General features: G+C 55.9%; 1 protein-coding gene across 1 annotated transcript in view; it reads right to left on the bottom strand.

The window, feature by feature from the left end:
• Positions 1 to 2,161: 2,161 nt before the first annotated feature.
• Positions 2,162 to 27,149, bottom strand: part of ADGRB2 (adhesion G protein-coupled receptor B2) — a 29,684-nt gene continuing 4,696 nt past the window's right edge. The window contains exons 2-30 of the mRNA XM_012812000.2: positions 19,648 to 19,731; positions 19,203 to 19,367; positions 17,804 to 17,968; positions 17,033 to 17,197; positions 16,782 to 16,949; positions 16,602 to 16,703; positions 16,340 to 16,446; positions 15,310 to 15,504; positions 15,096 to 15,164; positions 14,916 to 15,024; positions 14,210 to 14,549; positions 13,771 to 13,876; positions 13,526 to 13,569; positions 13,140 to 13,266; positions 12,645 to 12,748; positions 12,446 to 12,548; positions 11,573 to 11,723; positions 11,321 to 11,390; positions 10,851 to 10,917; positions 10,597 to 10,682; positions 10,199 to 10,297; positions 7,943 to 8,114; positions 7,494 to 7,589; positions 7,116 to 7,155; positions 5,911 to 6,530; positions 3,618 to 3,653; positions 3,220 to 3,315; positions 3,061 to 3,117; positions 2,162 to 2,662 (exon numbers count right to left, since the gene is read on the bottom strand). Of these exons, the coding sequence (XP_012667454.1) occupies positions 2,477 to 2,662; positions 3,061 to 3,117; positions 3,220 to 3,315; positions 3,618 to 3,653; positions 5,911 to 6,530; positions 7,116 to 7,155; positions 7,494 to 7,589; positions 7,943 to 8,114; positions 10,199 to 10,297; positions 10,597 to 10,682; positions 10,851 to 10,917; positions 11,321 to 11,390; positions 11,573 to 11,723; positions 12,446 to 12,548; positions 12,645 to 12,748; positions 13,140 to 13,266; positions 13,526 to 13,569; positions 13,771 to 13,876; positions 14,210 to 14,549; positions 14,916 to 15,024; positions 15,096 to 15,164; positions 15,310 to 15,504; positions 16,340 to 16,446; positions 16,602 to 16,703; positions 16,782 to 16,949; positions 17,033 to 17,197; positions 17,804 to 17,968; positions 19,203 to 19,367; positions 19,648 to 19,731 (3,929 nt within the window). The 3' untranslated portion in view covers positions 2,162 to 2,476. The remainder of the gene's footprint in view (positions 2,663 to 3,060; positions 3,118 to 3,219; positions 3,316 to 3,617; positions 3,654 to 5,910; positions 6,531 to 7,115; positions 7,156 to 7,493; positions 7,590 to 7,942; positions 8,115 to 10,198; positions 10,298 to 10,596; positions 10,683 to 10,850; positions 10,918 to 11,320; positions 11,391 to 11,572; positions 11,724 to 12,445; positions 12,549 to 12,644; positions 12,749 to 13,139; positions 13,267 to 13,525; positions 13,570 to 13,770; positions 13,877 to 14,209; positions 14,550 to 14,915; positions 15,025 to 15,095; positions 15,165 to 15,309; positions 15,505 to 16,339; positions 16,447 to 16,601; positions 16,704 to 16,781; positions 16,950 to 17,032; positions 17,198 to 17,803; positions 17,969 to 19,202; positions 19,368 to 19,647; positions 19,732 to 27,149) is intronic.

Genomic DNA, 27,149 nt, shown 5'->3' with positions numbered 1-27,149 from the left:
TGGCAGCTGTGATTGCTGTTTGACCAGAATCAACAAGGTGAATACTAAATTTCCTCCTCAAACCAAATGCAAAGCAAGAGACTATAAGAGGGGAGGGACATGAACATTCCACCTCAGGTCAGAGAACCATCAGAGATGGAGACCAGCAGAACCCAGGGCTGGGAAGCAGAGAGGCAGGAGCACAGGAAAGGTACTAAGGCCTTGGCCTAGGATGCTGGCAGAGGTCTGCTAGGGTAAGGTGAGGGACAGGGGCTTTGTGTGAACTCCCTTCTAGGAATAGGCCTCCCTTTTTTAGAGACCTGCTCCTCTCCCTTTTCCCTGTGGGTGCTGCAGAGATTGCCACTCACAGTGCCCAACCCCCCTGCCTGGAGCCAATCAGAGCCCTTCCTTCCTTGGGGGTTTTCTAATTAGAATTCAGGAGAGATCACTGCTTCCCCTCTGGGGGCAAAGTTGAGTGATGGGAGCTGCTAAGAGGAAGGCCAGTGGGCCCAGGGGGATGGGGAAGCCTGGCTTAAAGAATGAAGCCGATACACACTCCAGAGCCAGCTGGAACATCTGGTGGCATTCTGACCTTGGGTCCCATCACCCAAGGCCAGCCACATACACCCACCACTGTCCTTGCCACAGAATGCACTCCTGGGTGAACAAAGCTCCCTTGTGCCCAAGCTGGCTGGCATTGGATTCTGCCACTCCCTGTCACAAGCCCCACTATAGTCAGTTACAAGCTGTGGGAGTTTGGGAAAGTCATGTCCCTTTTCTGAGCCTTGATTTCCTCACCTGTAAAATGGGGGAGTCTCAATACATACTTTGAAGAATCAATTGAGGTGGTGCCTGAGTGAGCACTTTGTACATTCAAGTGCTGAAGCTGTAGAGAGAGGGAGGCAGAAGAGTCAGAGTCCCCAGACCTCTGAGGGCCTAGGAGCACGGTCCTGGGTGGATTTTGCCCACATACATCCTCTGACCAGGATTCACAGCAGGCAGGATTCAAATGAGATAGAGAGGAACCCTGTGCCATCAAGGCCTGCACAACTCTGAAAGGGCCTCCATCCCTCCACCACCCATCTTAGTGAGGCTGTTAGCTTTAACAGGCCCCCCCCCCGCCCTAGCCATCAGTCTCTTTTCCTGCAAACCCTACCCAGGCTGCTACAGCACCTAACTAACCCCTCCCTTAGCTCTCCAAAGGCCTGGGTTTGTGTCTCAAGAGTCCCTGAGAAGGAGCCCATGTTGCTAAATGACCAGGGACCTGAGACCCCATTAACTGTGGCCCCTCTGCAGTTGCTGCCTGACCACAGAAGAGCCATGTACACATAGCAGGACATTTCCACAATGCTGACACTGTGCCCCTCTTCCTGTGTGCCTGGGAAATGAGCAAGTATCCGCCCACTTGGGTGTATCAAGAGTGCACGCCAGCACGAGTCTCTAACCCCTATCGTCTGGCAGCCACCAGCCTGGCTCCTCCACCCCACATGCACCCTGAGCACTGGCCTGGCCTGACACCTGTGTCTGTACCACAACCTAGCTCCCTGCAGCCCCAAGAAGGTTAAACCCCAAGAAGCTGAGCTCAAGCTCCACCTTCACCAAGCCTGCCTGTCCCAGCTCTGCCTCTGACTATGGCCTTCAAAGGCATTTTCCATCTCCAGGTTCATTTTCCTATCCACAAGGTGGGCAACCTAACACCTTCCAACAAGGTGGTTGTGAGGGGCCAGGGGACGTGTTTGAAGCACCCGCATAGAGCATGGCCTGAGACCAGGTGCCAAATGGTAATAGCTAACCTTTAAAAAGCTTATCCTGTGTCAAGTACCTGCTCAGTGTTGCACATGTATGAAACTGTTTCATCCTCACGACAACCCCACAACATAGGCACTGTTACCATTCTTATTTCACACAGGGGAAGAAGCCCCTATGCTCCACTGAATGGCAGTGGCACCAATCACAGCCACAGGACAAGGCCAGTCACAGGGGGTTGGTCCTGTCCTACACTCCCAAGGTCACCCAGGGAGTCAGGGACAAAGATAGAGTCAAAATACGGGCAGCCCCTCCCAGGCAGGGCTATCCTGACCCCATCACACAATCCAATGAGACCAAGCGAGGGGAACCAAGGAGACGGAGGAACAAAGTTAGAGTCTCAGGGCTGGGCCTTCACCTGGGGGAAGCAAACAGCTCAGCAGCAAAATCCACAGAGTGAAGTTTATTCCCAACAAAGTCCCCCTCCCCCCTCCCCAGCCCAGGACAGGGACAGACAGGCTGGGGTGAAGATGGGGCTCCAGTGGCTGAGGGGCCTCTGAGAAACAAGGAAGGGCCCTGGGTCTCCAGGCCGTGCCGTGTCTGGCTCCCCCAGCCTGGCTGAGTCCACTGCGCCTCCCTGCCCAGCCCTCGGGAGAGGGGAGGGGGCGCTGGCTCCTGGGTGGTTCCAAAGTGGAGTGTGAAAATAGAGAGATATATATATTTATATGCGGTGGGCAGTCCAGCGTGGCACTCACACCTCGGTCTGGAAGTCGCCATCTGGCGGTTCTGTGGGCTCCCAGGCTGCTGCCCGGTGCAGAGCCAGCCGCTCTCGGGGCTTAGGGGGCAGTGAGCCCAGTGTCATAGATTTGAAAGTGCTCCAGCTCTGATGTCGCCGATGTTGGGTCAGGCCGGGACGCTCCCCAGGGCTGGGCTTCTCCTGTGGAGGGAACACAAAGGGCCCATGGAGATGGGCCAATACCTTCTTACCCATTGCACAGAACAAACTGAGGCCCACAGTGGGCCAGTAATGCCCAAAGCTAGAGAGCAATCAGGTGTCAAAGTAGAGTTCAGATACAAATCTACCAGGCTCTGGAGCTGGACCCCATGCTGAGAGGCCCCTGGGGCATGTCTCCTGTCTGCCGACCCTCCCTCCACACCCTGGTGGACACAGAAAGGCTCCCTCTCGACCCTCCTGAGCAGACCCAGAACTGCTGCCTATGCTGTGGGGTAGGCCCTTGGTGAGACAGGCTGCGGTTGCCCAGGCAGGGGAGGAGGGCAGGGAGGGAGTGAGTCCCTCTGAGCCCACCTCACCCCACCTGGCCGAGGGAGACTTACGCTGTTCATGCTCCGTTCGGCTGCCCCACCCGAGGACACACTCCACCGCTTCTCCCTCTGCAATGGGGGCCATGGGTCAGGGTCCAACCCCAGGGGCCACTGCACCAGGTCAGGCCCTGAGCTTCACAGGGCAGGGGCTGCCATGGAAGGAGCCCTCACCTTGGCCGTGGACTGGCTGCGGTAGCGGTCAAAAGTGTGGAACTTCTGGTTGAGCTCGTGGTAGAGTTCTGAGTGCCGTTTCCGGGTGTGCATCACCTTCTAGGAGCCACAGGGTGTCAGAGAAGTGCTCTCCGGGGGCAGTATCATGAACCCCCCCACCCCAGCCTCCCACATCCCTTCCTGCTGCCAGCCCTTCTGGGACAAGACTGGGCTCTCTCTCCACCTCAGAGCTAAGAGCACAGGCAGGGAGGGAGCAGTAGAAAGATCCCACCAGCCCACAGGCTTGGGGTCCTGGAGCCAGTCTCTGTGACAAGACTCATACTAACTTACGAGGAACCTCTCCAGGGACAGACACCACAGGCAGAGGACCCACTCCCCAGCACACACACAGCACTTACCTCAAAGTCCAGGTCTGAGTAACGTAACTTCTTTCGCTGGACGGAGCAGAAAGGGGGCAGTGAAGGAGAAGAAAGCTTTTTACAACATGCGGGAGTATTGGAGATAGCAAGCCTGGCACCTGACCCCGGCCCAGGAGCTGGGAATCCTCTTGGGGCAGCTTTGCAGGCCTCACTGCATGCACACTGATCCATGGGCATGGGTCAAATGTTGCCATACAGACCTGCCACTGTGGCAAGTCATGGGATCCCACATGGAACCACAGAGCTAACACATATTCTCTGAGTCCTGGATTCCACCCCTCTGTCCTGCCAGCCCCGTTCTCTGTCAAGCATGGCCTCCCCCTCCCTGGGTCCTCTGCTTGGCCTGCAAACACAGGGATCAAGGCTTTCAGAAACCTTTCTACAACCCTGCCTTGCCCCCTTTCCTGCCAAAGCAGCCCCTGCCTCCCAGAGCTCTGTACCCTTCATGCCTTTCCTGGCCCTCCCATGCCCAAGACCACCTTCAAGGCCTCAATAAGCCAGGTACCACCTGGTGGCACTCAGAGAGGAAACCTCAGAGTCTGAGGATGGTGGCACTGGGAATATTATGAGACCAAGGCCAACCGTCCCAGGTTACAGATGGAGAAACTGAGGCCCAGAGAGAGGAAGGGACCTGCCCTATGGCCCTCACAGGAGATACTAAGCCCACAAACTCCCAAGTCCCAGGCCTGGTGGGCACGCTCACTACCACTGGCCCATGACACCCTGATTTCCTCTTGCTCTATTCATTATCTCCCTACTGCCCTCCTGGCTTCTCAAACACTAGGCCCTCGTGCTCTGCCCTGGCACCTTTTCCTGACCATTACTATGTACACATGTGTCCTCCCTTTCCCCACCTATGCTTTCTTCCTGGAGGCAGCAGAATCCCACTCCCTGCCTGACACCCCACAGGCACTGCACACATAGTTAGAGCCCAACCAATCCACTCGTGATTCCCCACCCAAATCCATTTCTCCATCTAAACCCACTTCTCCACCCTATCACCAGTTGCCCAGACCAGAATTCTCAATGTCACTCCTGACCCCTCAAAATGCTTACTGCAACATTCCCCCATGAGGAGCCCAATGCCAGGCTCTCCTCATTGGCCTGAGAGCCAGGTGTCCACAGAACAAAACCTGGCAGGACGCTGAACACACCCTTCTCCAATGCTGGAGTTTTCTGTCTTTGTTATGCCTTCCTGTTTCTGCCATCTGCAGCAGGAGCAGGCACCAAATGTTCACAAAACATTTTGGGAGAAAAACTAAACTTACAAGCCCTCTAGCTGCTAACTTAATTTTCTTTGTGTAGAGGATATGGAGCAGGTTTCTGAGGCCAAACATGAGCAGCCAATTGTGTCCTGAGTTGAGATGCCTGCCCTTTCCTCATCCACATACCCTTCATCTCACCAACTAGAGTTCTAGAATGTTCGATGGTAGGCTACAACCACTTGCTTATTCCCAGAGATCCTTTGCAGGGAGAAGGCTTGAGGAGGCCAGAGGGAAGGGGAAGTACCCACTGAGGACCACAGGCAGGGTCACAGAGGGGCTGTGACCACTTGAGCTCAGGAGTTCAAGACCAGCCTGAGCAAGAGCTAGACCCCATCTCTAATAAAAACAGAAAAATGAGCCAGGTATCCTGGTGGGCACCTGTAGTCCCAGCTACTCAGGAGGCTGAGGCAGGAGGATTGCTTGAGCCCAGGAGTTTGAAGTTGCTGTGAGCTAGGCTGATGTCACTGCCTCTAGCTGGGGTGACAGAGTAAGACCCACCTCCCATCCAAAAAAAAAAAAAAATCTACAAAGAGACAACTACATTATCCACACTTTACCCTGAGGAAATCGAGGCTCAGGGAGATAAGTGAGATGCTCAAGATCTCACTGTCAAGCAATAGTGTACAGACTGGAACCCAGATCTGTGGGAGTCACAGGCCCAGGCTCAGCCTTTCTTATGTGGCTTCTCTAACAACGCGGTGCCTTGCCTAAGCCACACTCCTGAAAGCAGGACTCATCCTAATGAGCCACCTCAAGGCAGGCACTAGATGGAGTATGAGCGATGGAGAGCTACACCCTCAACACATGAAGCCCAAGCTCACTTTGGAGGGATTCAGAGACACCAGGATTCCTTGGAGCTGCGTGTGCACAAATAGAGAGAAAGGCGCAGCGTGCTCTGTCTGGGGAGGTCGACATTGTCCCCACCCAGCTGCAGCTTGTGATGCAGACACAGTGTCGGGCACAGGGCCGGCAGCCTTCCCCCTTGCCCACATGCTACAGCGTCTCACCTCCAAGGAGCCCAGCTTCATGGTAGAGCCAGGCACCGTGCGGGGCATGGTCCGGCTGCGCTCCCCCGGCTCAGGCACTTGGCGTGCACTGGGTGTCGGCGGTGGCGGTTGGAACGTCATCCCATAGGGGTTCTGTAGAGATCCATAGGCAGGGCCCAGCCCTAGGCCCGAGTGGTCCACGGATAGGAAGCTGGGGTAGCCTTCAGGGTGAGCCAGTGTCTTGGCAGCCCGCCGGGGGGTCCCCTCAGGCCGGGCCCTTGGGGCATCCTCACCCCCTCCGCCCCCACTGCCAGGCTGCAGGCTCAAAGTCCGCCGGGGCAGCACCATGTAGTCCCCTTCAGAGCCTGGCTCGGTGGGCCGCAGCCATGTGAGGTCCAGTTGCCGCAGGCCACCCTCCCCACACATGTACACAGGATTGGCCTCCTGAGGGGGCGGTGGCTCCCCCAGCCCTGGCGAGGCTGCCATGGGCACCAGAATATTCCCAGGCAGTGGTGAGAAGCTGAGGCCGCCCTCAGGACCCACGAGGCAGGACTTGGGCTCCTCGTCCTCATCCAGCGACAGGCGGGACAGTGTGCCCGTGATGGTGGATGGGTTGCAAGTGTTGACTTCCTTGAACAGAACTGGGGGCAGGGGGTGGTAGGGAAGGGGTGAGTCCTGAGGAGGAGGAGCCTTTCCAGGCCCTCGCCCAGGTAAACTGATGAAAATGCGTCCTGGAAAGATGGCTGGTAATTGGTACTTTCTCATACACAAGAGGGGTTAAAAAGACCACAGTGAGGCAGGGCAAGAAACAGAGGCAAGGCTCAGCTCCCAGTATCCTGATGCAGGTCCTGACCTCTGACCCCACAGCCCCAAGGCTGTCAATAGGCCCTGCTCCTTCCCCTCCCTGGGCAACAACACCCCAGGAGACAGAACTACAAAGAGATTCTAGTAAGAATCATGGGAACACCCTAACAACATAAAAGCCACTATGTGCTAAGGGTCCTGCTAAGTACTAGATTTCCACTAATTCATGTGAGCACCTAAGCTTCCCACTGGCCCAGGGAGGTCAGTGTTTTTTCCTTTCACAGTCTTGAATCCCACTTGGGGCTGTGCTACTCCAGAGCTGGATTCTGGTAACCAGACCCCCGTAGGGCCTCCCATGGTGTGGCCTGGGGCTTCCCCTCTTGCCCAACTAAGGCGATGCTCAACTCTGCCCGGTAGCTCACCTGTTTGACAAGCCAGATCCACGTCCTTTTCAAAGTCTGACTATAGGCAGAGAGGGAGAGAACAGGTGGGCAGAGGGGGGGATGGATGTATCAGGGAAGGGGGTGCTCAAGCCCCTCCTGACCCAGCTCTGCTCATTCTGTCTGCCCACGGCACACTGCCTAGCAGAGTCTGAACACGATCTGCTCCAGCACAACTGCCGGGGGGAAACTGGAAGAGGGAAGGGTGTGCCCAATGCCACCCAAGTGTTAGTGGCTGAGCCTGAATCAAAGCTGGTCTCTGGTCCCTCCCTGTCATGGATGAGGAAGGGGAATGGCCTCCTACGGTGGGAGGATTGGGGATACCCAGAATCGCCCCATGCCCTGCCCAGGCCTCCTCACCAGGATCTGCAGCTGTCCATTCTTGCATGAGTCAGGCGAGTCTTCACTCTCATCAGCTCGACATACGCCCATCTGGCACTTTACCACATCCTGAACCTGGAGACAGAGGGTACGTGCTGGGCCCAAGGCCACCACAGGGGCCTGACCACAGCTGGTTGTGGCTCCCACCCTGGACACCTCCACAGGTGTGGAAGGGAAGAAGCATATCCAGCCTAGCCAATGGTGATGATGCCCAGGCTGGATCAGAGGGGAAGGAAGGAGCCCAGGAGGCCGAGGATAAGGCTGGGGTGCAGTTGGGGACGCCCCAGGCCATCAGCTTCCCCACCAAAGGCTGCCTAGCTGGGATGTGAAGCATCTGGTTGGGGTCTCAATTCTCCCTACAGTAGAGAGAGGTCAGAGGCCTGGCAGGGTGTGGTGGGCAGGCAGAGATGGGAGAGCCCCCAGCCTACCTCTCGGCGCAGGAAGCAGTGCACAGCAGTGATGACAAAGCCCTGCGCAGAGTTGAAGACTGCAAAGAGGGCCTGGAAGAGGACGGAGCGGCGGTCTGTCATGGCCAGAACGGCAGACATCCAGGTGAGCGCCAGCAGGGGCAGCACCACGCAGGAGCTCCAGAGTGAGGCCCTGAGGAGGACAGCAACAGAGGGTCCCTCAGGGTGACACTCCAGGACAGGGTGGCCTGAGCCTGGGCCTCTACTCAGCTTGGGGGCCTTAAGCTGCCCAAGACTGGGAGGGTCCCAAATCCCAGGACCTCAGCAATGTTCCCAGGCAGAGAGGGGCTGAGGAGCCAGAGCCAGAGAGCCAGAGAACAGGGACAGAGAGCAGAGAACCGCAGAGCCAGAGCAGGGACCAGGAACAGGGGCAGGGTGGACATGGACACAGTGAGACTGAGCCAGAGACAAAGGCAGTATCAACGGAGAAGGAGGAGAGGGACAGTGGGAGCAGAGAGGAGTAGACAGATGCAGATGTGAGTTTCAGCCCCAATTTGCACTGAATCACCTGGGGGGATTTTAAGAAATGCACAGGCCTAGGCTGCATCCCCAACTGGACAGACTGGGGAGGGGAGAAAGAAGGACAGACAGAGACAATAGCCACACTGACAGCATGAGACAGAGACACCCAGACAGAAAGATTAAACAGGCAGAGCACGCGGTATATGTCATAGAGCACAAATCCTTGGGGAGAAGACAGGGCGCCAGGACCAGTGAAGCAGAGGCTCTTTCCCCCAGTTCCCCATGGAAGAGGTGCCAGGCTCCTAGTGGCTGCTCAGAGTCCTGGGCAGAAGGATCAAAGCTGGGGCCAAAAGCTGGGGTCATAGCCAAACCTACACATCCCTAGCCTCCTTGCCAGGGGAGGACAGAGTAAAAAGGCAGATGGACCCCAGCATCCTGGCTGGTCCCATCCCTCTCCCACCTGCTATCTTGCAGCAGGGACAGCAGGGCAGCCCTGCCCTTCTGGACCAGGTGCCACACCCAGCCCATTCTGCCTCACCAGCTGCCCTGCCCCTGTGGGAGAATCAGGCACATCCCTGGACAAGGCAGCATTCTGCAGAGACAGCCAGGGAGGCCAAGGCACAGATGGGCAGGAGGCCAAGATCTGTCCTAGGAAGAGTGCTTTAGGACTATTCAGTCTGGCAGAGAGGTGGGCACAACAGCCTCTGAAGCCCCCAGAGGGAGAGCCAAGACCAAGAGAGGGTCTAATCACAGTATAATCACAGTAATAAGAGCTACCATTGATTACTCCCCAATTCTCTACCAGGCCCTACACTTGACACTTTACATACATTATTTCAAATTGTGACCAAAACAACTCTAATAAACAGGCATGGGATTATTATCCCAATTTACAGATGAGGAAACTGGAATTAGCCCAGCTGGGCAGGGACAGGTGGAGTTGGGACATAAACCCAGTGTGGTGCTCCAAAGCCCAAGCTTTCAACGTTAGGTCAGACAGCTTGGGTCACAAAGGTAGATGGCAGCCCAAGCAAGAGGGGCTTTGCAGTGGCAGTGCCAGCCACCTCCAGAGGTGGTGAGCTCCCTGACCTTGGAGGTGTGCAAGATAAATCCGGACCTTGCTGGTCAGGGAAGCTCAGATGGATTTCTGGCCCTGGGTGAAAGGTTGGGCCTAAGGCCCTTATGATTTGTTCTACTCTTGCATAGCTAGGATTTTAAGATTTTCAACTGCAGAGAATGGGTTTCTGTGAAATAATTCTCTACCTCCACGATTCTCTGTCTCCAATTGATTGTGAGATTCAATGCTTCTGAAATTCTAAGTCTCAGATTCTATGACAGATGATAAGACTCTGATTCACTCATTTTAACACTTAGCTTCTGATTGTCTTATTCTAAGATCTTATCATTCTAATTCTAAGGTTCTATAGCTCAAAAACTCTAAAGGCCTAAGACTTTATGAGCCTCAGTAAACTGGGGGTGTAGGGCTGTGCCAGGATAGAACATTAGCCGGGAATGGGGGCAGGGCAGGAGCAAAGGGTGGGCGCAGGAACCCAGCACCTCTGCAAGCAAGGACATTCACTCCCTGTTGCCCTCTGCCACCTCATCACACAGCCCTTGAGAGTGTGTGGCAGTTGGGGGGCAGGGCAAGCTTTCCAGGGCACTGGGTTGACATCCCTCCTCCCCCCACCATGGGCATTGCCCCCCCAATTCTTTTGCCCCACCCAGCCCCACCGCCCCCCAGGGGGCACGACTAACATGGCGTTCCTGGCCGAGGCTGAGCTGAGCAGGGGGCTGGGGACCGCTCCACACGCTGAGCAGGGGAGGAGCAGGCTGGCCCAGGGGCACCGCTCCGACCTCGGGGGGACGGCACAGACATGGGAGAAGGGGGAAACACATGGGAAACCGGGAGATGGGGCAGAGTGAGCCCCAAGTGGGGTGGGAGGGGGAGGGCAGACGAGAGAGAAAGAGCTGGGTTAGGGTGGGTGAGGGGCTGCAGCTGGGCACTCCGGGTGCCCACTGTGCCTGCAACCTTGAAGCACCAAGGTTGGGGAGCCCCGGTTGCATTGTCGAGCCTTGCGTCTCCAAGAGCACCCATGGCCCGCCCTCCCTGCACCATTTCCAGAAAGGCTGAGTTGCAGAGACCCTTCCCTTACCCGGCCCTCTGCTTCTTGGATTTGTCAGAGATGCCATCACGTGCCATGAGCTTGTTGAAGACAATGATTCCGATGAGCATGTTCACCTGAGGGCCCAGGGGCAGAGACATGGAGGGGGGAAAGACAGGGTCACCAGGTGCCCTCCTGGTGGGGAAACCCCAGGTGGAAGCTAGAGTGCAGGGAGGAGGTAGAGAGATGGACAGGATGACTCTCTGGGGCCACTCTCCTCCCAGGATGCTGCAAGGGGCACATACCAGTACTATGACAGCAGCAGGGCCCACAAAGGCGTAGAGAAGGCCGCCCTCCAGAGAGAGCCAGCAGCTGGGGTAGGGGAGGAGAGGGGTGTCAGACACCCAGCAGGCTCCCTCTCCATCCCCCAACCCTACCCCTTAGTCCTCCTCCCCACCCCTGCTGCCATACCCACATCATCCAAAGTGAGAGAGAGCCCCTGGCTCTTGCTGGGTCTCAGTTTCCCCTCTAACATTAGGCCCAGACGCTAGGGCTACCATGGGGATGAAACAAGGCTGAGCTAGCTCCAGGATAAAAGGATATTCCAGTATATCCTTTTGCAGTCAGGGAAACTGAGGCTCAGAGCTGGGGAAAAATTTGCTTAAGAACCCCCCACAGACATGGGCCAGGGTTTCATCCCAAGAAGGCCCAATGCCTAGTCCATTTTCCCCACAGATTCACTGACCCCACCACCCATCATGGGAGGCCCACGTACTAGCTGGATGTACCGTATCCTTTGGTTCGGGTAAAGCCAACAGACACGGCCACCACCAGGGCAGGCAGACCTAGGGGAGCAGGGGTGCCAGAGTGAGATGGCTGCTGGTCTTCAGGGCCCCCTCAAGCTCCCAGACTCCCAGCCCAGCTGACCCTTGTGCCCAGAGAGCTGGGCCAGGGCCAAAGCTGAATCGCTCTCATTGCCCCTGCCCACCAAGGCCCAGCAGCAGAGTCCAGCACTGGCCCTGCTCACCCCAGCCCAGGCAGAGGAAGCGCTTGCGAACGAGGCGGGTGCGCATCCGCCCAATGACAGCCAGGTAGGACTGCCAGGCCTCGGTAAGCACCCAGCAAAAGGAGGAGAGAAAGAAGAAGTGCAGGAAGGCAGCCGTCATGGTGCATACGCCCTGCGGGGAGAGGGAATGGGAGGGAGGGGCCCTGAGCAGCCGCCAGGGCGGGAGGCGCCAGGCTTCCCACGCCCCGCTGCTGGGTGCTGCCACGCTACCCACCTGAGCTCCGCCCCCCCACTGAGCCCTGCCAGGCACCCCCGCCTTCCTGCACCCACACACAGCACGACACGGTCCTGGTGACACACACACAGCACTCGGCATCCAGGGAGGCGGGTGGGCAGGCTGCCCACGCACAGAAGGCTAGCAGGGAGGGGGACCAATAGGAGCACCTGCCACGTCACAGCCAGACAGGCCCCGTGCCTGCCACGCTTGGTGCTGGCACTGGGCAGAGAAGGCTGAGGGGGTATAGGGGACAGTCAGCACAGGTCATCCACAGGCAGGTGGCAAAGGTGGCCTTGCTCAGGCTCCCACATGCCTGCAGACGTGAGCAGGCCCAAGGCCACCTGCCTAACGCACACACACCCAGGTGCTCAGCTCACACACATTGGCTGACATAAACAGATGTTCCTCACTCAAGTATACACCCCTCCCCCCAAACACCCTCATGGATGCTCATACACACTATTTTACACACACTCTCATCTTCACGTTTGGCTTGGGTATACACACAGCCAGCACTGAAGGACATACACACGCACACATGTACTACCAGCAGATACTCCTGCCCTCTCCCCTTCAGCCCACTCTCACCCCTGGAACCCCTGGAAGCCTGCACCTGCCTTGCTTAGCACCCGGGACTGGCCCACGAGGATCAGGATGTTGGATGCCAGGATGGACAGGCAGAAGTTCAGCAAGATGATGGAACGTTCAGACTTTATGAACCTGACAGGGCACAGCAGGCAGAGATGGGGTTGGCTGCCCTCCCTGGCCTGGTGTGGTGGCCATTTCCTGCACCACCCCACCCAGTGTCAGACCTACCTCCAGAAGGCAGCATAGATGGCAAGCAGGGTGAGCAGTGCCATGCAGGACACCGCACAGCCGATCACCAGGGGGACCGAAGGGGAGCCTGCCAGCTCCAGAGTCTGGTGGAAACAGGTGGATATTCAATGGGTTACCAGGAAAGGGCAGCTTCGGGGTGCCCTATAGGGTGACACCTTCTTGCTGTTGTATTCACACACACACACAGAGCAGACCCAGTTATCCACGTGGACACATAACTTACCCTCAGTCACTCATGCTCTTCCATACACAACCAGACATGCACTTGAGTCCATATGCACACAATCAGCCTTTGGCACACACCCCAGGCACATGTCATCACTGTGAGCACCATCCAGGGGCACAGACGCCTCTGTGCAATCCCACAAGTGCACCTGCAGATGCACCTTTGGGATCATCCAGGTGCCTGCCAACACCATCACCAATGGTCAATGGCATACCCTTGCCCAACCCAGACACCTCCCTTCCACTTACCAGGTCCTTGGGTGGCTGGGCCAACACAGCGAAGGTGGACAGGCGCTGGCACTGGCAGCGGGTATGAGCTGCCTGGGTCTCCAATGTCTGGCAGCTCTCAGTGTCCCAGTCCCCTGAGCTGGCATCTCTTGGGTGGGGAGAGGTAGAGTAAGCTCCAGCTCAGTTCTGTGGCCCTACCCACAGTGCTGGCCATTGCCTCAGAACAGGTGGGATCCAGGACAAGGCTACATCCATGAGGTGACAGCAGAGAGCCCCAGGATGTGCTCTCAACCCCATAGCCCAAGGATAGCATAAAGAACTCTGTTGGCTCCCAAACAGGAGACTCCTTTCTGATGAGGGGTCATAGGACTATATCCTTCCTCACCCAGAGCAGCCACCCAACTTACGCTCTAGAGTAGTCCCAGCTGGCGCAGTGGGGATCTGTGGTGCCCTGGGGGAGCAGAAGACACAAGTGCAGTCTAGGGTGGGAAGCTCACCACCCCTGACCTCTATCTACACCATGGGGACCATGGCAGTTCCCACAGGTTAGAGGTTCAGCTCCCCCATCAAGGACTGAGTACTTCCCATCTGTCAGGCCTTTGGCCACCCATAGTGGGCTACACCTGGGGTCCCTGCCTGGGCCTCCACTCACGTTGATGATATAGGAGAGCTCCACTGTGATCAGAGGCTCAGCTGGAGGCTGGGTGGGAGGGCGCACAGTCACTGTCATCACTCTGGACGTGACGGCTAGCGGGGGCCTGCAGGACAGGTGCTGAGGTCAGCTCCTCCCAGCATGTGCCCAGACCCAGTCAAAAACCATGAAGTTGCTTTGGATGGGGGGCAGAGGCTAACAGGGGACAAAGGCCCAGAGGAAGGCCCAGCTCAGTGGGGCTCAGGACTACAGGTAGGGTTTCTAGCTTAGTCCACCACCCTAGATGCCAGCACAGCCTCTGCAATGGCACAGATGTCTTTTAAGCTCCTATGTCCAGAGCCAGGCAAGGGGACTCAAGGGATACAGGAGGCTGCAGGGAATCCCTCCACACCCAGCACAAGGACCCTAGAGGCCCTACGGACCCATCCTTGGGACTCACCGAGGGGGTGGCAGGATGAGGCCAAGGGTGCGGTAGAGCACAGCACCAATCACAAAGTAGGAGGAATCATCTGGGTCTGCTGGGAGGAGGCGCTGGTGGGAGTGGCCTGGACCAGGGGCCACTGTTCCTGGGCCTCTCCCCCTGCTGGGGCTGCCTGCAGCAGCAGCAGCAGCCACAGATGCGGCTGGCTTCCCTGGAGAGGAGAGGCTGAGCACCTCCTTGGGCAGGAAGAGGCGGTCCTCCGAGTGCCGCACCCAGTCCTTCATGCCCCTCCGGCCTCGCATGGGGAATGTGATGTCGCTGGACACTGCTGAGATAGGCTCCCGCTGAATGCTGATCACTGCAGTAGGAGGAGGGTGAGCAGACAGCACAAGAGACACACAGAGAGATGGAGACAGAGGGGGACAGACCCAGGGGAAGAGAGAGACATGGGGGAGACACACACCAGGGAAGGTAGACATAGACACCAAAGTTGGTACCAACCAGGGGGAGAGGGACATGTACACACAGAAACAGAAAACACAGAGATGAAGGAGAGGAAAAATGTGGAGAGAAAGATACAAAACTGGGGTTAAATGGGGGAAGACAGAGCCCCAAAAAGAGTGAGAGAGAAAGAGTAAGAGCTCTTCAGAAACTGTCCCTCCCCCATGATGGTCTGGGTTCCGCCATATCCACCAACCCCCCTCCCCTGCCTGCCTCCTTGTACCCAAATTGTCTGTGACAATCAGAGAGCTCTGGAAGGCCTTGAGAGCATCGCCCACCAGGTGAATGAAGTCCTCCACGACACGGAGCAGGTGCACAGAGCCAGGGGATACCTGGGGACAGAGTGTGTAAGGGCCCAAGGCAGGGCGGGGCAGGGCAAGAAGCCAGAAGCTGTGCCCCACACCTGCTGAGCATCGTCCCACTTCTCCTTGTTCTCTGCGTCCACCATGAAGCTCACCACCTGGAAGAAGCGCTGGGGAGAGAGCAACAAGTGTTAGGGGTTCTAAGCCCCAGGAACAAGCCACACTTGCCATCCCCAGCAGACTCTGCCCAGCCTCTCCCTGCAGTTTGGGGCTCCACCTTCAGCCCTCCTTCCTCCTGGCAGCACAGGGCAGTACCTGCACATCATCAGCTGAGGGCACATAGGTGGCCCTCTTAAAGGTGTCAGTGACATTCCTTAGAATGTCCACGGAGAAGAGCAGGTCTCCACTATAGTAGGTGCGCCGGGCCAGCAGCTCCTGCAGACTGCGCACAACCTGTGACATGCCCTCACCAGCCAGCATGCGCTGCCCCTTGGCCAGGTGCTCCCGGAGCTGCAGGTGACATGGGGGCTGCTGTTACTGAAGTGTCAGGAGCTGGGATCAGACCCTGGCCCGTTCCACACCAGTCCACCCACTGTCTGAATCCATGGGGAGACAGAGGGAGAAAGGGTCAGAGATGTTCAAAGGGGCTCATGGGGGAGACAGAGTCCAAGAAAGAGACCCATAAAGAAAGAGAGAGAATCCCAAAAGATACTTTAAAAGGGACTGAAATAGAAATATCTAGAGAGAAAAGGTGCTCAGATGTACACATAAAAGATGATAAGCACAGTATGGGAACAGGGTACCTCCCCATCCCAAAGGGGTCATGCACATTCTGGAGTGTAATGAGCATGTAAAATGTGGGTGCATGCGCACACACACACATTCACTCACTCTCTCAAATGCAAGCTCTATATACAAAGGCACAACATACACCCAATTACAGTCAGACAAACACGGATACACATTTGCTGACACCACCTTTACCCCTTAAAGGCCCCAGGCTGAGCATTAGGGATACGAAAATAAATTCAACTTTGTCCCTGCCTGCATGAAGGCACCAGCCTAGCAGAGCACACACTTAGATGAGCACCTCATAACTGAGAAACTCGGGGTAGGGGAGGCTGCAGGAACAGAGAGGTAGGTTCCAAGGATAAAAGAAGATGCTTGAGAGGCAGGTTTTGAAGTATGAGTAGGAGTTTGCCAGACAAGGAGAGCCACAGCCAGGGAGAAGTGGGCACAGTATATGCCAAGGCATGTGGAAATGAGCAAGAATCAAGCTCCCTCCACCCCCTACCAGAGTCTGGGACAGATCCTCTGGTACCCCAGCCCAGCAGGGCACACTCACTGACAGATAAAGGTAGCGGTACTCGTGGGAGATGCAGCGGGCAAAGCTGGGCAGTCCCCAGTATGCGACGCCCTGGGCACTGAGGAGACAGCGGCGACTGGCAGACCCTGCAGGGCAACAAGACAGAGAATGGGGAATGGACCAAGCTTGCAGCCAAGTTCCTCTGTACCTTGGAATGGAAGCTCAAAAAAGGCTGGGGGCTCAGAGGGGGGCAGCAAGAACAGCAGCAGTGGGTCTGCAGGGAGAGCCACCTGCCCCTTACCTGAGGCATTCGGGGGGCACTTGTTGTAGATGATCTCACCAGCAGCCGCCTTCTTCCATGTCATTAGCATCACATACTCGTCCCTACACATCTCATGGAAGGCTGTGGGTGCAGGGGAAGGGCTCAGCCAGGCTCACAGACCTGTCCCCCCACCCCTCAGGGTCACATGAGAAGTAGTACCTGGACATCTCTTCTCACTGCAGGGCTTCACCTCCTCTCCAGTGCCCTCACAGGGATAGCCCTGTGTACCTGTAGCCTGGCACATGCGGAAGCGGCGCTGCCAGCCTGTGTCACACGTCTTGGAGCACAGGCTCCATGCATTCCAAGGCCCCCACTTGCCATCAGCAGCTGTGGGAGGGGAGAAGCGTGAGTGGCCCCAGCTACCCCAGGACCAGAGCTACCACCTGACACCCTCTATGCCAAGCACTCACCTGGGCACTCAAGGTTGCTGCATTCTCGGGTGTCAGTGAGGGCACCCATGCACGTGGCCCAGGCTGGTCCCGCTATGCTGCACTTCCGGCTGCGCTGCTGCGTCCCATTAGCACAGGACGTGGAGCATGGGCCCCAGGGACCCCATTCTAGCCATTGGCCTTCCACTGCATGGGGAGACACAATTTGGGGTGGCTGTTGAGCACAATGTGTGAGGGTGTGGGGGCTGGAGGGGCAAGGGTCAAGCACCATAGGGAGGCTGCAGAGCCTGCTAGAGCCAGGCCAGACTCGCTGGAGTAGGGGGGTAGGGGGCTATGAGGGAGGCTGGACTGAGCAGGTGGTACCTCACCCTACCTGCCTGCCACCAGCTATGAACACAGGACTTCTCTCCACTCAGCAGCAAGGCACCAGCTCTCTCTGGCTAAGGAAAGGGCTTCAGGGGTGCCCCCTGATCTTTACTGGCGCTTCAACCCAGCTGTGCTCCTGTCACAGTCCAACCCACCATGGGCACCAAGGTTATTAACAGCAAGGGCAGCCCAGGGCTTAGAGGAAGAGTGGCTGGCCTCCTTTTGATGAGGTCACAGTGTGCCAATCCAAGTCCGGGCTGGGGGGTACCTCCCAAACTGGCAGGTATACTTCTCCTGTCTCCCCATGCTTGGTCAAAGTTGACAGGGTCCCTAGGACTGGGCACTAGATCTGACTGCTTCCCCTCAGTCTCCCAACCTCCACCCAGCTGGACAGCGCCCGCCTGGAAGCCCATGGGCTCTACTGACCCGGGCAGGCGGCCATACTGCAGAGCTTAGTCTGCAGCTCGGGACCCTCGCAGGCCTTGCCGCCGTGCTGGGGGGGCACGCAGGTCCGCATCCGGCTCCGAGACCCCCGCCCGCAGCTGCGGGAGCACAGGCTCCAGGACCCCCACTCCTCCCACACGCCGTGCACTGTAAGGAAGCACGTGGCCGGTGGCTGGGCGGCACCTTGGCCCCACCCACTGCCAGCACCTGGCCATCCACCCGCCAATCAGGAGCTCTGCAGCTCTGCAGCAGCTCCTTATTGGCTCTGCCCTGGGTTCTGTTGCCAGGGTGATATCCCAGGGCCGCAGGACGCAGCCCTTTGAAGGAATGTGGAAGACCCAGGCTTCCGGTCCCAACTCATACGGGACAGTCCCTGTGGATACCCAAACAAGGACCAATCCAGGAGGTGAACCAGGGGTCCTCCTCTCCTGGAGGCACAGAAAAACCCAGGAAAGGACCCAAGATCCACCCCACTCCACTCCTCCCCATCCCAATCCCAGACCCAGAGCCTGAATGCAACATGGCAGGTCTGGGGCAAGAGACGTGCCCCTCAGCCCCAAACGCATAGACACACAAATAAACATGAACCTCTACATGGACACTGACACATAGAGCTCACACGCTGGAACACAGCTTTGCCCCAGCCCTCTGCAAGCTCCTATCACACACCCAGGTGCCAAGAGATCTCCCCAAGCAGGCCCTATGCTAAATCTACGGCAAGAGCTGGTGTGGCCTAAGCACGACTTCACTTCCTGGGGAGCAAGGCGCAGTCCTGGCTGAAGCTGCCCTGCCCCGAACGTCACCACCTGTCCCAGGCAGGCACATGCATTTCCTCAACAACTACATGCTTAACTGAGGAAGGCTTGGGGGTCTAAAAAGACTCCCTGGGGAGGGGGTGCCCAGAGAAAGAAGGGGATCATCAAGGAAGACTTCATTTAAAAAAACAAAAAGGTGGCACTTGTCTTAGATTTTAAAGTACAGGCTGCATCTGAATTAGCCAAGGTGGAGGGCAGGGGAGGGAAAGAATAAGCAAATGCAGGGAGGTGGGAAAGTGCAAGGGCTGGTGTGGCCATAGCACAGGGAACATGGAGGACGAGGAGGGTAAGAAGACGAGCCTTGATTACCAGGACGCAGGCATCAGGGGAAGGACGTGCCCAGAACTGAGCCCAGTGGTATGGGCCCTGGTCTGATTCATCTGTGTCCCCAGTGCCTTGTACCGAGCTGGCATGGTGTGCAGAGCTGGGCATGGTGTTGGGGACAGTCAGGTTTGTTGAATGAAAGGAGGAGGCAACCCATCATTCTGGAAGATTAATCTGCCCAAGTCCCAGGCAGGATCTAACCCTGCAGGCAGACAGGGCAAGGAGGAGGAGGACGGGCATACCTGGGCAAGTGGCTGAATTGTTGCAGGGCCGGGTCTCCCGCAGGGGCCCGCTGCACAGGGTCCCATAGGGGGAGGACACGCAGGAGCGGGTCCGCACCTGCAGACCCTGCCCACACGTCAGGGAACACACGCTCCACGGGGACCACTCCTCAGCTGCCGGGTCGCCTACGAGAAAGGGACAGCGTCGGCGGCAGGGGGCACCTCCCAAGCACTCAGTTTCATAGGGGCACCAGCACGGTGGGTGTGGGAATCAGAGGGACCCTCCTACCCTGACCACAGTGACATGCTCTTCAGGAGGCAACCCAGCCCTGCCCACAGGCCTCAAGTGGCAGAGAGACATAACTGAGCTCCAGGACAGACAGACGGGCACACGCCAAGCACACATGTCACCAGACACCACACAGTCGGGCCCTGCCACAGAGGAAGAGAGGCGGGCCCGAGTTACCTGTCTGCGCCATGTATAGCCCAGGCTCATCTGCAGACCTCGGCCACTGGGTTTTCACCTTCGGTTCCTCTTCCGGCTCCTCACCTGGAACACGGAGGTGGTGGCAGGGGCTCAGCAAAGGCCAGCTTGGTCCCACCACAGTGGCACAGAGGAGGGCAGCCTTGCTTGCCCTCAACCTGAGGGACTAGAATCAGCTGTAGGTGATGCTGAGATGGCATCATGTCCTGCCCCCTGCCCACCACCACCATTTTACAGATAAGGAAACTGAGGCTCAGAAGGCTACACAGGACTCGCCGTGGCCTCATGCCCATCTTTGCCACCTCTTGCCTCAGCCAGACAGGGGCAGACGGAGGGGAATGGCCGCTCACGTTAACATACCCTGGGGAGACTTCTGCGCCGAGCACTACCCACATCCATTTCTTTTAATCCTCTCACTGGGAAGCAAGGACCATCATCTCTGTCTAGAGATGAGGAAACTGAGGGCCAGACAGGGGAAGTGTCATGTCCATGAGCAGACAGCTCAGTGAGCCTGAAGCACAGGCTCCTCTGCACATAGGACAGACTCCAAGGGGCTGACAAAACTGCCAAGCCAGGCAATCCCAGTCCCCACAAGCCTATGTCTGGGACACAATTCATGCTGGGTCCAGATTCTGTTCCCCAAGCAGCACTGGCCTAGGACCTGGAGGCATGGGTCAGAATGCTGCTCCTCTGAGAGCCAAGGGCCCTGAGGCAGGTACCTATCTTTAGCAGATCCTCTGCCCCTGCCCCTGCCACCAGGAGAGCAGCAGGTGCTCCAGAGGGCCTGGTTGCCTTGGCCCTGGCCTCCCCAGGCTCTCAGCTGCCCTGATTTATGTGTCTTGTCTGGGCCTTGGAAGGTTTCCATTCTTCAAAGTGTGCACATCCCCACCCTGCACAGACATGAACTCACCAGGGTCCCCTCCCACAATGGGGGAGTGGAAGAGGGGCTGATCTGAGTGCAGAGGGAAAGGCCCAGCCCACGCAGAGGCTGCTGGGCAGGTGGGCTTGAGCAGCATTTGGGGACAGGGCTTAAGCCCATGTTGTCCCCTAGAAAGTACTCCTCTCCCCACCCCCAGGCCATTTCCTGTTTCTGAGAGCCAGGCCAGCACTGGGTAGGCAGGCTAAATCTGAAGGGACCTGCTGCCCAGTCTCGGCTCTGCATCTGAGAGGAAGCTCTTCCTAACTAGGCGTGAAGAGTAGCCACCAGCCCAGCTTCGGGTCTCATCAACTTGGAGGCCTTTCCCTCCACTTTAGCCCCCAGCTCCAGGGCCTGATCCACACTGTCCCTGAAATTTCTCCATTTCTGAAACCTGGACCCATACGACAGCCACGGAGTCAGGTAACCCTGAATCCCAACTGGACCATAGACACTGACCCGCTGTGCAGCCTTGGGCAAGTCTCTTTGCGTCTCTGACCTCGCTTTCTGAGAATAATATTCATATACTTCATATACACCTGCCTCAAGGGCCAATGTGAGGCCCCTTTGCAGGAGGCCATGAAGTTCTCAGTACTGTGCATGGCATATGGCAAATGCCTAGAGGTTAGTAACTATCTGGATTATTTTTATCATCACCCCTCTGCTCACAACCTCACCCCCCCCCCACCCACTCACATGCCACCCTTCAGCCCCCGAGCCTCCTCCCTTTGAACAGCATCTGCCATCCTGCTGGCTTCTCTTTGGACCCTGCTTTTATCAGGACCACAGAGGAGGTGTCAATGTCACGTCTGCCAGCTCCTCAAGCCCCTCACCCAGCCTTTCTGCCACGCCCGCTCAGCCCTGGAGCCTTGTGACAAGCTGCTTCTCCACGCCCACCCCCAGGCTGCTAGAGAAATCTATGGCTGTGCCAATTGGCAGCATGACAGACTCAGGGGCGTCACATCCGCTGGGCACCAGGGCTTCTCAGCAGCCCTTCTTGGCTCTTTTCCTTCCTCATTCCCCACTGTGACCATACTGGACTTTGTCTTCTTGCCTCAAGCCCATCTCTGCCCACTCTCTCAGCAATGACCTCCTTCACAGAGAAAGTGAGAGCTATGACATGGGCCCCAACTTCCTGCCCCATCACTCCAGCTCCCAACTCCCTGCAGCCCTCCTCACAGAGCCCTCTCCCGCAGCCACACCAGGTCCTGCATTCCTACTCCCTATCCCATTCTCAGGAGAACACCTCCTATCATTCCCTCTCTCACCAGCATCTCAGAAGTCCAGGCCTCCTCCATCCTCATGGAGACCTTCCTCTAACCCTCCTCGCTCTGCACCAGTGAGTGTCCTCAGCTGGCACTCTGGTTCTCACCTGCCACTCACTTCCTGGCTCAAATGCCACCTCCCCTGTGAATCTGCTACACTCTGGCTTCTGCCCACATCTTTCCGCTGAGTCTGTTCTTGACAAAGTCGTCAACGCCCTCCTTGTTGCTGAATCTTACGGACACTCTGCAGGCCTTTGCAGGCCTCGTCTCACTTGGCCCCTCAGCGGCATTTGGTCTTGTTGGCTCTTCCAGCCTTGAAACATTCTCCTCCCTGACTCTCTTGGTTTCCTCCTACCTGTCCTTCTGTCCTTGACTGGTCTATTTTCCTGCTGCTTCCTATATCAGGTATCCACACTCTGACCTATTTCATTGCATGGCACTCCTAAGACTTAATCAGCGCCCTCGGACCAATGTTCCCAAGACATGATGCCAGCCCCTGCCTCTCCTGGGCTCTATTCTTATACATCCTTCTCCCTCCTGGACAGCTTTCCTGGCCATCAAACTCAACAAGTCCAAACAGGATCATCATCTCCTCTCAAACCTCTACTTATTTGTTCCCCACCCTCTTTGCCTAGAAAACTCCTGTTCAACCTTCAAAACCCACCTCAAATGACCCATCTTCTATGAAGACATCTCCATTGTCTACTCCCCAGGCAAAGCTGGCTGCCCCCTCTTCTATGTACCATTTCATCCCAGACAGTTCCATCTTCTGTCTGAAATACTTCCAACATCCCACCCTGAGCCCTTTGAGGGAAGGCTACATGTGAGTCATCACACTATTCCTAGTAAAAGCCAGCACAGAACCCATCCCAGAGAAAAATTAATAAAATAAATACTAACAAACACATTCCCAGCTTCCCTTTCAACAGAGTCCTGGAAACAGTCACTGTAATTTAGAGACCCCCCCACAGACAAGATATCAGCTCTGTCAGCAGCACCAGCATCAGAAATCTAATATGCCAGCCAGTGCTGAAGGCACTGCTGAGGTGGGCCCAAAGACAGGGCTCCTGGGCCTTCTATCTAGACCACCCTCAAGCATGACATCTAAGCATTCTACACTGTGGAAACACAAATCCGGCTGAGGTCCTCTCATCCACTTCCTGTGTCAGTGTCTGGCCCATCAGCGTGACTGGGGCATCCCCATCCACCAACCTGGCATCCAGTAAGCACATCAAATAAGGACATGTGCGAGACCAGCCCAACCTGCTGGTCCTGACCTCACACTGCTTCCTATGGTCTCCATGTCCTCTATTAACAACCCACTGGCCAAATGCTGACCAGCCGCATGATGTAACTAGGCCTGGGGGATCCGTCAGTGGTTTCTAGAACCCAGTCCATTTGAAAATCAGAACATAGACTGGGCACAGTGGCTACACGCCAGTAACCCTAGCACTCTGGGAGGCCAAGACGGGTGAATTGCCTGAGCTCACGATTTTGAGACCAGCCTGGGCAAAAAGTGAGACCCCATCTCTACTAAAAATGGAAAAACTAAGGCAAGAGGATTGCTTGAGCCCAAGAGTTGTAGGTTGCTGTGAGCTATGATGCCACAGCACTCAACCCAGGGCAACAACTTGAGACTCAAAAAACAAAACGAAACAAAATTTAAAAATCAGAACATGTCCCAGGTCCAGTGTTTGGGCCTCTCTCCCTGCCTCCTGATCTGGCCCAGAGAGGGAAAGGAACAAGCCCAAGGCCACACAGGTGAGCCCTACACAGACTGGCCTCCCTTTCACACCTGTCCCTCAGAGCAGAGGCCAGCAGTTTACTTCCCACATTTGGGAAAGCCAGTTCTTCCTGCAAAGGGAGGAAGACAGATAAGACCACAGGTGTCATTTACTCAAACATTTATTCAGCCCATACCACCTGCAGCCCCCAGCCAGCTCTGGGCCCAAAACATGGCAAGCCTGAGAGCAAGCTGAGCCAGGCGGAGTCCAAGAGGACAATAAGGGGGCTACTACCAAAAGAAGGGGTGACAGTGCCTCAAGAAGTCCTGAGTGTATGAGCTCAGTGAATTTGTTGGACCAGGGGCTCAGAGGCTGGCAGTCCTGCAATCTATCAGCTTTCCTATGGGACTGCTAGCCGTGGGTACACACAGATCTGCTGCCTGGGACATACTTTCCCACCCAGTCACCTGTGACCTCATAAATGTTTTGAAGAAGGTAGCATTTATTAAACCACTCCCACGTGCCAGTCACTGCACACTCTCCATCACTTCATTTAATCCTCACCAGGATCAGTTCCCCCCATTCTACTATTAAGAAATGAGGTGCCAAGGTCTCATTTCTGGAGAGAGGCTGAGGTGGGATACAAACTCAGGCCTACCTGACTCCAGAGGCCATGCTCTTTCCATGAAACTGCGCTGGCTGCAACAAAACCCAACTCCACTTGGACCTCCCTAGAGACACCTTCCCTAATTCCCAGGGAGTCTCTCACCCACCCCCCAAAGCCCCTTGTCCTTGCCTCTGTTATTCCATTTTCACACCACTGTCTAATTATTCTTTTGCACATTTGCTCCTCTGTAGTCTCCTGATTCTCCTCCATAGCCTCCAAAGTGATCCCCTGGGATCTCAGCTCCAGCCACACTCCCCTACGGAGGAAACATCACAGCTCCCCCTCTGCTATAGCCACAGTGTAAATGAGCCTGGCATGCCCTGGGCCCTGCTGACCTGCCCACTCCGGTTTTCCTCATCCCACTGGGCAGCCAAGCACACTGCAAGGCCACGTGGACTGGAGGGAAGGGTGTAGAGTCTGGGGCAAGATGGATATGAGTTGAATTCCCAGCTCTGCCACCATTTTGCTGTGTGTGCCCTTGGGCAGGTCACCTCACCTCTCTGAGTTTTATATTTTTCAGCTGAAAGTAAGACCAACTTTTTCTACCACAGAGCTTCATTGAAAGAATTAAATGAAACCAGAGATGCAGACTGCTCAGAGTTCAAAAAGCTCTCAATGAAAAGGAGATGTCACCCCTTTTCATTAACCCTTGGAAGTGAAAATGTTTTACTCCCTCCACGCATCTGCTAATGCTGTTCCCAGCCTTTAAAATTCTTCCCCTCCATCTCAGCCTTCCAAAATTTTCTATATGTCAGATGCCACCTCCTCCAGGAAGCCTTCTTGGTTTGACCACACAGGGGTTTGGGAATGCTAACCCTCTTTTCTGTGGCCTAGTCCCTAGGCCACCTCTTGCTACAGCTGTTAAGTATCTGGGCTCATCCCTCCCATGACCCCTGAGGGAGGGTCTCAGTCTCTCCACACCCCTCTTGCACAGAGGGTCTAGATTCTGGGAAGACAGGCATTTAGCAAACCTGGGCCAGATGTTACTGAGGTTTCTCCCACCCCAGCCACACAGGGGTCCCCTTGTCTCCCCCCAGGTACTTGTAGGTGGGATGAGCACAGGCTCTTTGCCACTTGCACAGGACTACAGACACCTGCTATATTGTACTGCACAGACCCTGTCCCCCACCAAATCCACACAGGCTGGCCCCCTCAGCCTATTATGTCAGGAATGTGTTAAAAATAACCACAATAATCATCACTTCCACAGGGAGAGAGCGTTGCGATTAACAAAGCAGTCCTCCTTTCCCAGGGCTCTGCCTCCTCCCTAAGGCTGGTCCCAGAGCCTTGAGCAGGCACCAACTCATCCCCCTGACACATGGCTCTGTCATGCCCCTCCATGGCTCTCCACTCACAACAGTATTTCTTGTACCCTACAATTTACCAGAACCCCAGAGGTGCAGGGAGAAAGGAAGGTGGCTTTTGAAAAGTCCAGGCTCTGGATACCCATGCTGGGTATCCCCATGTCACTAGGTACCTAGCAGCCACAATGCCAATCCCCAGTGATTCTGCCTGCCCAAGCTGCCAACCTATCCACCCGGCCTCCCACCAGAGGGAGCTGGGTGCCTGCCACCTCCTTGCAGTAGCCAGAAGCTCCTCGAGAGCAGGGACCAGCTCTGACTCAGCCTGCCTCCCACGTGACTCCCAGTGACTTGCTGCTATAAAGCCCTTGGCCAACAGGACAAGGTCCTGGTGTCTTGGGATGGCAGGCAAAGCCCTGACCCCATCTCCCTCCACTAAGGCTACCATCCAGCAGCCCCAGTCTCCTTATAGCTCCTACACTCAGCATACTTCACACCTCCACGCCCTTGCACAGGCTGTTTCCTCTACCTCGAAAGCCCTTCCTCATGCGGGCTTTCCCAAGGCATGGGGTGGGAGATGACTGGAGGCAGCTCACGAGTGAGGCGCTAAATAACACTGGATCCCAGACTGATGAAGTCAGGCTCTTTCCAGGTCTCTTAATCAGGGTGTCCATTTGCTGATTTGTCTGGGATAGTCCAGTTTATGGCTATTGTCCTAAAGTGATTAATGGCACCTACTTTCTCCCCTTTATAACTTCAAAACTGTCCCAGTTTAGATGACAAGTTATATGGTCACTTTAATCCTTCCAAATGCAGGAAAGATAAAGATTCTGTGCGGTCCTAGACCCGAACACATCCCCAACACATGCCGATTTCTCTTTCTAACAAATGGAGAGGCAGGAAAACCATCTAGCTAGAATGTAATAATGTCTTTTTGTTTTCACTGTGGTTGTGTCTTTGGTTATCTTCTATTTCAGATAAGTGACACTCTATTTACAATATGAAACCTCTTTTTAATATATTAAACTTAAAAAGAGACTCAATTTAAAGGGAAATTTCACAGGCTAGTGAATTCCTCTTCATTCCACAAAACCTAACTCAGAATCACCTTTCGACTGCTTTCCTCCCCTTTGTGGCTTACTCGTCCCTTACTCTTCTTCATCCCTTGACAGCTGGCACATGCACAATTGTACCCCTTAACTAAATTGTGATATCCCCCCAATTATTTAGTAGGGATCTACCAGGTGCCAGGCACTGAGCTCAGCACTTACCCATATTCTCCTGCTTAACGCTCCTTCTTACTCTGTGGAGTGGCTCCCACTACCCTGTTTTACAGTTGACGACGTGGGGATGAAATAACTTGTCTATAGTTGCACACCTAATCAATAGTGGGGTCAGGAATAAAACCCAGCAACTTCAGCCTGTGGCCTTGACCACTATTGTACCCTAGTGGTCACTCTTCTCCACTGGAGGGCAGAAAGCATGTCTCGTTTGCCTCTGAGCTCATCCACTCAGAGTCAGCCCAAGGCGCAGCGCTAACTCCACTCTGATAAAGATATGAAGACGTGTGAGGGATCGGCTGGGACTCTCCCTGCTGAGATGTCTGGGGAA

Source organism: Otolemur garnettii, unplaced genomic scaffold (genome assembly GCF_000181295.1).
Source record: "Otolemur garnettii isolate 467f Iridium unplaced genomic scaffold, OtoGar3 scaffold00184, whole genome shotgun sequence".
Lineage (NCBI taxonomy): Eukaryota > Metazoa > Chordata > Mammalia > Primates > Galagidae > Otolemur > Otolemur garnettii.
Note: the sequence above shows the minus strand (reverse complement) of the source record. Positions and strands in the feature narration are given on the sequence as shown.